This window comes from Bombus terrestris, chromosome 7, assembly GCF_910591885.1.
Source record: "Bombus terrestris chromosome 7, iyBomTerr1.2, whole genome shotgun sequence".
In the NCBI taxonomy this organism is placed as follows: Eukaryota; Metazoa; Arthropoda; class Insecta; order Hymenoptera; family Apidae; genus Bombus; species Bombus terrestris.
This window is the reverse complement of record NC_063275.1, coordinates 24,553,203-24,565,841: the sequence shown is the minus strand read 5'-3', so window position 1 is coordinate 24,565,841 and position 12,639 is coordinate 24,553,203. Positions and strand designations below refer to the sequence as shown.

General features: G+C 37.3%; 1 protein-coding gene across 4 annotated transcripts in view; it reads left to right on the top strand.

The window, feature by feature from the left end:
* Positions 1 to 2,675: 2,675 nt before the first annotated feature.
* The window catches only part of LOC100645082 (GTP-binding protein RAD), a 78,553-nt gene continuing 68,589 nt past the window's right edge, over positions 2,676 to 12,639 (top strand). The window contains exons 1-2 of one of the 4 annotated variants that reach the window (XM_020863767.2): positions 2,676 to 2,890; positions 7,244 to 8,161. In XM_020863767.2, the coding sequence (XP_020719426.1) occupies positions 7,903 to 8,161 (259 nt within the window). In that variant the 5' untranslated portion in view covers positions 2,676 to 2,890; positions 7,244 to 7,902. Of the gene's footprint in view, positions 3,011 to 5,852; positions 6,215 to 7,243; positions 8,162 to 12,639 lie in introns of those variants that run through there. The other 3 variants (XM_012310733.3, XM_048406991.1, XM_048406990.1) reach the window with 3 other exon arrangements.

Genomic DNA, 12,639 nt, shown 5'->3' with positions numbered 1-12,639 from the left:
AGAAATATATTTATTAAAAAATTAGTATACAACAAAAATAGATATTTTAAGCACATAAGTGTGAAATATGGTCCCATCGAATATCGAGGTATATTAATATAATGGATAATTGATTTTGTGATCTCTACGAAATATATGTACTACGTATATATTTGTACCGAATATTTTCCAATTTCTGCACATATTCTCAGATTTGTTTCAAACTTTACCAATATAACCATATTATAGTTGTTACGATGTTAATGAAATTCCAAATGTTTCGTGTAACATACGTAACACACGTGATATATTCGTAAAGTGCGTCTGTGTGTTTCGAATACTTTCGCGAGCCATGCCACGACAGATATTGCTTCATCGTCCTCGAAATTTATTCTCTCAACGAGATATCACGTATATCGACTTTCCTATCGACTCAGAAACATCGATTCTTTGTCGGCAACGTGATTAGTTACGAAGAGAAAGTTTCCGCCTAGTTTCTGAGAAATCATTAGAACGTACGAGTTCAATTCTCACAATAGTCTTCCGATGAAACCGCGTAAGCAGCATTTTGCTCTTACCAACGTTTTCCTTGGAATTTTCTTTCATCGAAAGTTGTTCTGACTTCTGAAAATCCGGCTCGACAGCAGTCGCTAACCACCTAACGATGCGTTCGTTATTTTTTACAGAAACAATGTTTCACGCCAAGAATAACATCTTCCTTCGCGTATTATTTATTTCGAATGTGAGATTAAACATCGCCAACTTTCTTATGAATTTAATCGAATATCTGTGAGCGTAGCGATGCCACTGTTAGCTTTATGGGAACATTTGTTACTGTTTAAAGTTGTCAGTACCATCGGAATACCAAACGCGATGCGTTTTGTTGATTTCTGATTAAAAATTCCAAATATCTAGTTACCTTAACCCTTGTGAAAACGTTTTACCGTTTCAGCATGCGTTTCGACGATGTTTTACGACGATGCGAACGTCTTAGAAAATGTTCCTTGATAGAATGGGGTTTCCGAAATTAAAGAAACTAGAGGAGATCGAAGAACAGTGGTTACGAAATATCGAAATGTAGAAACCATTCGCGTTAGTAATGCTCTTGGGCATTCTCTTTTTCGGGGAAAGGACTGAAAAAAAATATCTCGTCATCTTTTTGCGATGATTTAGCGCGTACTTGAATTTTAGTTTATTTAATACACTTCAAACTTCGAAGAATTTCTTAGATATCTTTTATCGAAAAATTACGTTAGATCGTATCGTATCGCTGCCTTTAACGTTGTTTGAATTATTTGAACGTTATATTCGTTGAACGTTATATTCATCACTGTTCACAGGGGCTGAGCCTATCATTATCGATATGGTCCCCCTTTCGATTCAGGATATTCTCACCATTTTTCATCCTAAATTACCTATATCTCCTTCCAACTATCACGCGCATCTGCAAAAATCCCAAACGTTTCCCTTCAAGCCTAATCTTAGTTACAACCTTCGTGATGCTTATATTTCAAACTACGTGTTTCCATTGGCTTTTGCATTTCAATATCCCTTCGAACCAACTTTCAACTAGTACTTTCGGCCAAACCGTAAAAGAAGCCGCAAAACGGACTTCAAATATCCAGGATCATCCGTCGAATCAAACAAATCCATCCTTCCGTCGCACAGGTTCTAGAGCGTCGAATCTCATAAACAAGTTCTCTTCACGAGCAGCAAGCTCTCCAGTGGAACAAAGAAACTTTCCCCTCTAGTGTCTCTAATCCTGCTCGTCTCAGCGTTCTTTCGAGATTCCGAGTAGCTCGTAAAACGATGTAAAACGGGAGGCAAAGGTATCGGTCGCGCGAATCGTTCCGTGGCTCGTAAATAATTCGTAGCGAGACGTTTTCCTGCGAATCCGTGCAGATAGCCAGGTTCAGAGAGAGAGAGAGAGAGAGAGAGACTTTTTAAGACGGAGAATCAAGGCGGTGTAAATAGTAGGCGCAATAGTATACAGAATTCAATGTATGTATTATTTGTATTATTAGTATATTTTCGCACTTTCCTTAAGGGACGTAAGTCGGCCGTGTCTACGTGTAATTTTTTTATTGTTCTAGGCTTTAAGTGAACGTAAATAATTTTTGGGCTACCTCTTGAAGTCTCTACGGTACTATATCAGCAGTTTTTAAGTCGGATGTTTAAAAGGTTTTCCAGGAAGCATAAAAATTTGCTTCGAAGAAGTTCAGGGCGAAGACAACTTGGTTTATCTGCGGAGGATTAAATTTCAACAAAGTACGATATATTCGATACAAAATCATACGTCGAGAATCGAAAATCATAGTGGTGTAAATCGATCTGTCGTCATTTTCCATAAAATGGGCTCCATGTTTATTGTTAGGGAAAGTTAATTTTATCTTTTGAAACCGCGAAAGCGTTTCATAGCGGCAAGTGAAATTATAACGTAATTGATTGTTCAAACTAGTAGGATGACACTTTAAAGGATTGCGACATCTGGTTGAATCAAAATTCTCAAAATCTTGACTTACATCGCTGTGATTTTCAACCCGCCAAAAAGAGAGAAAAAGAGAGGAAGAGGGTGAGAGAGGCGATTCTCTACATCGGAGAATTTGGACGTTGGCCAGCCGTCGACACGAGGTTCGCCGAGCGTCGCCGCGAGACATTCCGAGCTGCCACGACGCCTGGCGTCGCGACGTCGCTGCTCGGAGGAAGCTCAGTGTGCCGCGTATCGTCGAACGTGCATCTGCGTGTCGTATCTCCTCGCGTATACTTTCGTTCGTTCTGTTCTTCCATTTCTTCTGGTGTCGGTCGGTTACTTGGTCCTCGGCGCACACGCGATCGAGACATGTGACGACGAACATCGAGCTTGGAAAATGACGAGCAGATCATTCGATGCGATCACCGGCCACCGGAAGTGGTAAACGCGAGCCAGTGTTTTTTTTTTAGGACTGTGGTAATCATACAGATTTCATAAACGATCGTGTTAATCGTCGAAGAGACCTCGATCGATCGGACTTTGTTTAAAAAAAGAGGAAAGGTTCTTTCATCTTCTTTTTATTCGTTCCTCTCCTTCTTTTATACTTTTGAAAACAGAATATTATATCCCATGCTGGAAAGTAACGGGGCTTCGACGTCTGTTTTTCTTTCTTTCGTTCGTTTCTTGATCATTTTATTTAATATTTAATTATTTGAAATTTCGGTTGATAGCTATCGCTTAGATAATGAAGCTTCCGAGGTATAGTTTTGACGTTGGAAGCTAGTACGAAATGAGCAGAGTTTACGTGTTTCGATCGTTGCTCCGATACGTTACTAAAGACGAGTAAAATGTTTCCTGCCATGGAGCATATTTTACTTATAAAATCGTAATTAAAAGATTAAAAAATAATTGCTGTATCGATAAACTTTCATACAAGTATGCGAAAACAGAGCTAGATAATAGATGATATAATAGGAAGAGCTTTTCATTTCTTTATGAACGTATTTCCCCTAAATTCATTTCAATTTAAATTCAAATTCAATTCAATTTTTAATTCATTACACAGAATATTTTTTAATTTCAACAGTAGGGAAAGAAGCGCGATCCTACTTTTCTAACGACATCCAGAAGGTCGGGTCGATTTGTATCCCAATCGACTATTTAAGGCAGTAACGTTTACGACGTCGAAAACGATCCGACTGTGTAATATTCAATTTGCATCGTTACAATTCCCAAGGGAAGATGGAATTTTAATCGTGCACCTGTTTCGCGCACGATCGTCGGGCGTGGATGCAGTGTGTAATGAGGTTGCCAGACATTTGATATACGGGATAATGAATTACGTGAGTTTATCCCTTAATAAGGTCGAATATATGGCAAAGAGGATACCGAAGACTCGTTGATTGACTCTAGCTTTTGTTTCTTCGAAGGAATCTAGAGAGATCGATCGAATTTCCAATTTGACACATTAAAATGTCATAAACGCTGTCATACAATATCATTTGCAGATTCGAACGAGAAACGTATAAAATAGTCGTAAGCGTCGTGAATTTTTCAAATTTATACGATCATTGAAACAACTTTTCTACTCGCGATAGATCGGGGCTGACGAAAATATTCGAACACTTACCATAGAAAATTTCGATACGTGTATCGTTTGTGTTACGTAGAATATTTTTATTAGCTTTGATACGATCTGATATGGCTATATTAATAAAATTTGAAACCAAGCTGAAAATGCATCTATGTGTTATACGAAACGTATTATATGAAACGTTTACAAATTTCATCAGCACTGTAGCGAGACTGTCAGGATTATTTTTATCAAATTTGAAATCAATCTAAAAGCGTACGTAGGATTTACGAGACATATACTACAAATATATATTTTAATAAAAATTAAATACACGGTTGAGAAAAATAATTAATCGCGATAGCTGCGAAACATATGTTTGCATTAAATATCTCGTACGAGTAGTGTGTATCATCCGCACATATTTTCAGATTTGTTTTAAACATTATGGATATACGAGCATGATGGTCGGGTGTCATAGTGCCAATGAAATTTCAAAATATTCCAAACAACAAAGATAATCTATTCGCGAAAGGTTTCCACAAGTGTTCGAGTACTTTCGCGAGCTACTGTAATTTCAAAAGATACTTTAATTTTATAAATGGCGGAGTTCGTTCGAGTACCTGTAGTGTCAAGCTTGCAATTCATAAAATTTATCATGCGCCTCGAAGCTCGTAAACATAGCGGAGAACGCACAAAGGCTGATCTCTTCCACTTAACGTTGCACTTCAAGCGCAATAAACGTGTCGTTCCTCTACGGCGAGAAAGAAAGAGAGAAACTGCAGGACAGAGAGAGAGAGAGAAAAGGAGGATGATCGATAGATAGTTTTCTCTAATAAAAGTCTTATAGACTATTGGTGAAACTGTTGATGGACTGGCTATAACGTTAATAGCCTCTTTAATTCTCCCGCTAAATATAGACAACTACAATTTCGTCTCTATCCTCTACGTATACTCTTCGTTCGTTTCCGGATCTATCGTTCGTCAAGTAACGACATAATTTATCGTAATTTCTAACTCTTTCGTTTCGTTCGTCTTCTCCGGGCGAATTTCTATTCGTTTCCTTCCGCGCAATGGAATTTTACATTTTCTCGTTTCTCATTTAACTTCCCATCAATGTTTGCCGTTCCAATTTTACATTACGTAAATGGGAAAATATCACGGATATACTCGAATATCGAATCTCTGGATAATCCAGCCAGTACGTGTTTTATATTTCTTCGAGCAGCTCGACGGAGATGAATTCCCCTTTAAAATATTTCGTCGTACCTATATCTTGTCTTATTGCATACAAGGTGTTACAGATTTCAACGGCGAAGCTTTCTCGGTACATCCTATGGGTCTAAAGAAGAAAACAATGTTAAAGAAATCCAAGTCGTTCAAGACCTAATAAAAAAGTTATGACTAGAAAACGAAATACGAAGAGAACAATAAAGAACTAGCGGTTACCGCGATACAATGTACAAGTAGACCGGAAATATTTACGTTTAGTCTATTTATGCGAGCTGTGTTTACTATTCGAGATCGTCAATGATTTTGAAGCGAATATCTGCCAGTACTATTAGCAAGTTGTTCGACTTCGTATCTAAATACCGCGATTATTTACGAATCTAGGGAATCCAAATACGCGCTACGTTTACGATTTCTGCAGCGGCAATCGCAATAATCGCGAGTTCTTTGCTGTCCGTTTCGTATTTCGTTTTTTTGTCGTAACATTTTTTATTAAGGTCTCGAACGACCTACGATTATGTAATATTTTTCTTTTATTTAAACCCATAGAATATACCGACGAAGCTTCGACGTTAAAATCTAGAACACTCTGTATATTATCTGTTACGAACAGATTTCCTGGGATCTTTGAAGGTTCCGACGGTATGCTTATTTGAATGGTATTCGTGTGTCGAAAACACTAGAAAATCTCTTTGACTCGTAGAAGAGTTCTACGAGTATAAGATAAATGGCAAGGGAAATATATGTTTTCCGTCTGACGCGAATCTTTTTTTCTGTTTTGGTAAAAAACAGTGATTGTATTGGAGCTTGTAACGATGTGTTGCAGTTAATTACAGAAGGAAATAGAACGTTCTATCGCCGGTGGCTCATTCTTATGTAAATAAAGTAACCACCATGCTGGTGTATCGGGACAAACAAATTTCTAATAGCAAAGTAACTTCGAAGCCTCGTAATTAGAACAGGTAATTACGATGTTAATTGTCGAGAACCACTGAATCGGGCAACTGCCATGCCATTTTGATCGAAGAATAAATTTATTTACAACTCGTAAATTGGTACTTTGCACGGGAATTTTGCAAAATATGGTTTCATTACGTTTTTAACGTCTGATATTCAATCGCATAGACTGTTCGTTATGGTGGTTGGTGTAATTTTAAATGCCAATCCTGTTAAAGAGTAAACTGACTTTTGAAAGTTCCAAATTACTTTCATGTTATGAAAAATGGAGATCCTTTTAATGTGATCGTGATTGTAATTTAAAAATATAATTTATTACTTCCAAAAGAAGCAGAATTTTCACCATTATTTTCGGTTTTCCGCGAAACTCAGTGTTGAAATAGCACGTAGTTCGATTTGCAACGAGCAAAATCGTTCCAATTTGTTTACGGTAGAAAAATATGTCTCTCTGAAGTTGTCGAAACAGTCGTACGCATCCCAACAAACCAAATTTTTCCAACGAGCCATCGAAGGTATCCAAAAATTGTGACAACCAGTCTGGTGAAAAGGACTTGCTTCGTATTTTCCATGTACAAAAACCGCGGTATTACTTTTTACAGAGGGTCCTTATATAATATTGAAATTCTCTCAATTATAGTACATTTTATATACCTTGGGGATAACACATTTCAACTAGGGTTACAAATTAGAATTTGAAAGATTTATAAAGCCTTTTAAGACGAATGTCAAGGTTCTCTGACGCCATGAATCCAAATTTCTATTTAAAGAAAAAGACAGAAAGAAAAAGTTACAAAAAATTACGATTCTCAAAGAAAAGTATACTCTAAAGATTACAAAAATTAAAGAAACATCAAATTATAATGTTACAATGTGTCAAAAATCACCGAAACAAAGTTACTATTGCAAAAGGAAACCTAAATGACGAGTTGCGATCGCATCGAGATTTCTGTAGACGAAAACCGCGGAAACCCAAGCAAAAACGTCGCGAGCGTATCGTCCACAATTAACGACTGTGTTACCACATGTTGCTTCAGAATTCACAAGTTTCGTCGGTGAGCGAGTTTCTGAAAGTCGCCGGAGGCCCAGCCAGCCGTGTTCCCATGGACTTGCCAGCGTGACAGCTAAGACTCCGTCTCTTCTCTGTGAAACTTTTAATCGAACGTTGAATCTGTGCTCGCGGAAACGTACCTGGCGAAAGGTCGCGCCAAGCGTAAAACGCTCGACGAACAGACCAGCTTTCAACGAGGAGAGCGCCTATTTTGAGAATAATCAAACTCGTCTCGTTTGAAGTCAGTCGGTGGTTTTCGAGAAGTAGCGCTCTTCCGGGACCTGGAAACTTCGTCCCGGGCGTGTTTCCCGAGAATCTTGATCGTTTCAAAGGGCAAAAGTGCAAAGAGAGTCGAGTGCAACGTGTTTCAGAGAAAAAATCTCGCTAGAGATAACGAACCCTGGGAATTGATAAAAAGAGAAAGCTCGAAGTTTCAGTCAGAAACGTGTTTTCAAAGAGGGAAAATAGACTCTTGGGTATATCGTTGTTTTACGGCGAGCACACGGGGAAAATAACAGAAATTCGAGGAAATTTACTCGTAATCGTACCTCGAGAATACGGTTTTCTTCTTTTTCTATTGAAAAATCGGAAATTGTCGAAGAATAGTGTAATAGTAGAAGAATCGGCGAACGAAGAGAAGCAAAGATGTCGGAGACTTCGCTACGTCGGAAGACCAGATCGGCCTCGATCTGTGCACCTGGTTTCTCCAGCATGGAACAAATGTTGGAGGCGATGCCTCCCTCGGGTGCCAGAGAGAGGGATAAAATCGACAGAGAGAAGGATAGTGGAAGCGGAACTCCTGACAGCAGTACACCAACGAGAAGACGTAGACCCGCGACGAGGTCTCAGAGTGCTCGCGTCTCTAGCGCGAATAAGAGCATTCGTCGTCGAGCCGCCGCTCAAGGTAATTCTTCGTCGATGATGTAGCCTGTCTCTTTGACATTGCAAAGTATTTTGATGCAATATTTTTAAATGGATCGGTCGAAGAATCCACGTAGAGACGATAGATGTACAGCGATGGGATAAAAGAATGTTTATAAAACGAAAGTAATTAAACGTTCTTTTATGTCCCGTTATATACATATGCGAATAGAATGTTAAGCCGGGTCCGCGTTAGACTAGCCGCTGGATTAAGCGTAAGATGGCAAAAACAATGCACGAAACTTGCTCTAATAAGCCGTCTAGACGATTTTAGCAACGCTGGAATGTTGTATTTGGAGATGCATTTAAGATTGTTCGAATCAATTAGACAATGGTGGTATAGATCTTTTAATTTTGTAATGTCGAGATTTAACGTTAATTGTTCATTTCGTTAATCTGTTTAACTTCGATTTTCATAATTATTTTTTGAGCATAAGGATCACAATTTTACTTTTTATGCCAAATAATAATCGATGTTTGGCATTCGATATAAAAATCTGTTTGAAGCAGACAAACGAGTAACAATAATTACATAACGTTAAATAATAACACGTAGAGCTGACTCAGAACGTTTCCTACCATCTCATTGTTGAATTGCTCGACGTTTGGCGTAGCTACTTTTGTTTGCGTTTGCGAAACATCAAGTATTAACGTGTTCAACAACTAGTTCAATTTTAATCAGTGCATTGCACACGGCGGTTCCATTCTCTTCTCAAATTGCAAAATTAATTTATTCCTTTAATTTGGTTAGTCTCCGCTGAAATATCGTCCGTTTTATCCCTTTTGCTACGATATTCAGAAATTAGAGGTGCAAAAATATTTTGCACAATTTCAATATACAACATATAACATATATTTTGATAAATCAGGGTGACTCGTTTCAACTCTTGGAGACTTCGTAAACATCGTAGAATCTAAGTGAAAGAAGCAATAATAAGAAAAAAACGTTAAACAAATAGTTGGACTTCTCTACCGTAACTACGATGTTAAGAAGTAGAATTGAACGATATAAATCGATTGAGAAACGCAATGTTGCATTAACGTGACGTTAGTCTTTAGCAGTTTAAGCAATAACGAGTTATTCCACTTACCTTTATGTACACATGCGTTAACACATTGACTCGTTTGCCGACGCGACGTTCAAGAATAACGACGCCTTCGTACGTTTAGATCGGTGTCCTTTGATAATTAATTCCCATTAAGAGGTCTCTGAACGCGTTAGAATTTTCGCGTGATCAGTTCCTATCGAGCGTGGGTGATATCATCTGTCGATGGAACGTGAAAGAACACGCAGATAACATCGTATTCCGCGGTCCGATGCTTCGGAACCCAATGTAACCCATTCACTTCTAAATTAACTCTTTGAAGGGTGAAGTGACGTCGCTTCGACGTCACCGTTGTTCGTTTAACGTCCTGAAGCAGCGTAATCCACGTCATATCCTTGTTTCCTTTTTACTTCCGCTGATACTATCGGGAATTATTATGTCGATGTCACGAAGGGATGAAAATGTCCTTGGTAAATTTTTAATCTTACGCAGTTGGTTCTATAATCGTAATAAATTGTAATAAATCGTGATTGTCTCGACGGTAAATTTATCGCGAAAAAAATAGATATTGAATTTTTAGATTTTTTACCGCATTCGATTCGTAGCACTACCCTTTTTAAATAAAATTTCTTATTCAACATTTCTTCATTTTTCAAGACACTCGTACGTTGAGATATTTCAAGTTTCTCGTGTTTCCTTATTTTTGAAGCAAAGCTATATTACAAAGCTGCGAAACAATGGCTAGATATTGTAGGTTGAATGAACAAAAACGAAGATTGCACAAGAGAAGAAAAAATGGTAAAACTTCGGTTTTCTTTAATTTCGAAATGGTACATTTATTTGAATTCTGTTTATTGGAAGAAAATAATAGTTAGGGCTTCATTGATGCTAGAAATACCAGGGAAAACTTTCTTTCTTTCTTTTTTTCTTTTCTTATTTTTCTTAAGCATTTCTTTCTGCTCGTGAGAATGAATTTGAAATTATTATATATTTTTTGATTTTTGTGACCTAAATTAAATGAACTTCGTGCGATCGAATCTACTTATCTTAAAGTAAACTTTTATTATTGGAACGAGCAAAATCGGTATATTTCCATTGTACGAACTGGTTGTCCTCGATGCATCCAGATAAATAGAGTTCGATTATATTGCAGAATACAGTTACGGGATGGAATTCTTCCATAAAATATAAATCTCGCTATGTTACACTATACAAACAATCCAATTAACGCGATACTGAAAGACTATATGTATATTCTAACTAATGAACGTAGAAGTAGCGTTTAAATAGCTTAGAAACAATTTTTTAACGAATTCACACCTGCTGAATAAGCCTTGACCTTTACCTGTCTAAAGATGATGTCAGGACCTCGTTGGACAATAGGCTGTCACTAATGAATTAACGAATATTATGAATAATGAGTATTAATTTCATTGTGCAAGACGAAAGTATAAATAACAAAGAGTTCCGTTTCTTAGAAACACATAGCTAAGACAAAAATGAGAAAGGAATGCAATATATATGATTGGACGCGCATCTAAATTTTCTCTGGATGTCATTTGCTGATTTACTTTCAGTAAATGCTCTTATCAATAATCGCAGTACAGATAATTATATCAACAAACCGTGCAGCAACGTAGAATTAAAACAATTACTGTAGAATTAATACAATCGTAATAGGTAACTAGGTATTTTCCAATTATTTAACAAAAAATTGAACGATTACGATACAGCGAACAAATTGTGCTGTTTTTTGATCCTTTATTTAATCAAAATAATTTATTTCGATTTAATTCGAATATTCTACCCGAGTAACTCTTTGAAAACAGTTCTTCCACAAATTGTTATTTCCTCTTATCGCACTCGTTATATGTAAATTTTTAATAAGCGAATAAAAGAACTTTAACTTTTGCATGGTCGAGATCGACTTCGATCGTTGTTCGTACAACGATCTGTTGAAATTTACTTGATTTGCGATCGATACTAAAAAGTCACTAACGGCGACTATACGTGCTAATGGCGGCCGTAGTCATCGTCTAAATTAGGTTGTTACACATTTAATGAATATATGTACATATGTGATCATAATCACGTGCTACATTTACGTGATTTCTACATGTATATGTATTATTGCAGTATTGCCATTTGCATGTTAACGTTAGAAGCTAAACAATCACATTGTATCTGTAACAGATTTTCGATCGATGCTTCTGCACTGAAAAAGTCAACTCTTTTTACAGAACAATCAATTCATATTTTTCCATAAATTGTTAATATCTGAAACTCTATCCGTGAAAAATGATTAAACATTTGTTAAATCGAAAGAAGTTTATTTAGTAGTTATATATACCTTTTTGTTACGTCCGGAGCACTCTTTAAATCCGATCCACCAATTTATACCTCAGCCCTTTCCAAAACGTTTTAAACACTTCGAAAATTTACAATCTGATCGATTGAAATCCGCCAAGACCACGATACAAAAGTTGTCGTCTTTGTCGCTAAATGTGATTATAAATTATAAATCGTAAATCATAGTTTCGAAATTTGACGTTTTTCATTGTGCTTTCGAATCCTGTCACGTTGCTCCTTTTAACTCTGCCGCGATATTTCAATTTCTCGTGCGTCATTAATCACGACTTTCGTCGCAAAATTTCTAGCACCAAGTTGTAACGAGAAATCATACATATCAATGACGGTCCTACGTTAGATTGCTAAAACTTGGGAAATTTTCTAACCACAGAGAAATAGAGTTCGGACAGAAATGATCGAGAACAGGCAGGTTAACCGTCCGCAAGAAACCATCCGCCGTTGTTGGACATTTAACCGGAGCTAGCCAGAGCAAACGGATGTCGAGTGTCTTTAAATAAGCTTGTTTTAGCCCACGAAACCCTTCGCGGCATCGTATTTTTGAGTTAAATGGATCGGACGGTTCCTCGAGTGAGGTGCACTGGCATCGTGGAAGCCCGTTTCGTCTGTCAGTGACCTACTACCCAAACGAACGCTGCCAGAATAGAAGCTGAAGCGTGATCTCGACGCGTGAAGCGTGTCGTCGACGCAATATGTAATCGTGTCTCTTACACGCCGCTTTCACGACGCGACTTGACGTCCGACTTGGTTTATTGGGCCGTTGAAATTGATCTTTCGGCCCTTAGATCGTGTCTACTATCTGATAGGAGAAAGAATACAGCCAAAGCAAACGGTCCTTCGTATTGGTATTTATCAAATTTGCAATGAGTTGTGTCAAAATTTTTCAGCAATTTTCAGGAAAATTTTATGCTGGAGATAAAGTAAAAAATTCTTTCAATTTATGGTGATACAATAATTTCTGTTTTTCTAGACCTTTCGCTGAACTATGAGTAAAAGTTGGATTAGATCGTTATTAAATTAGAAGAACATTACGTAATAATAAAATTAG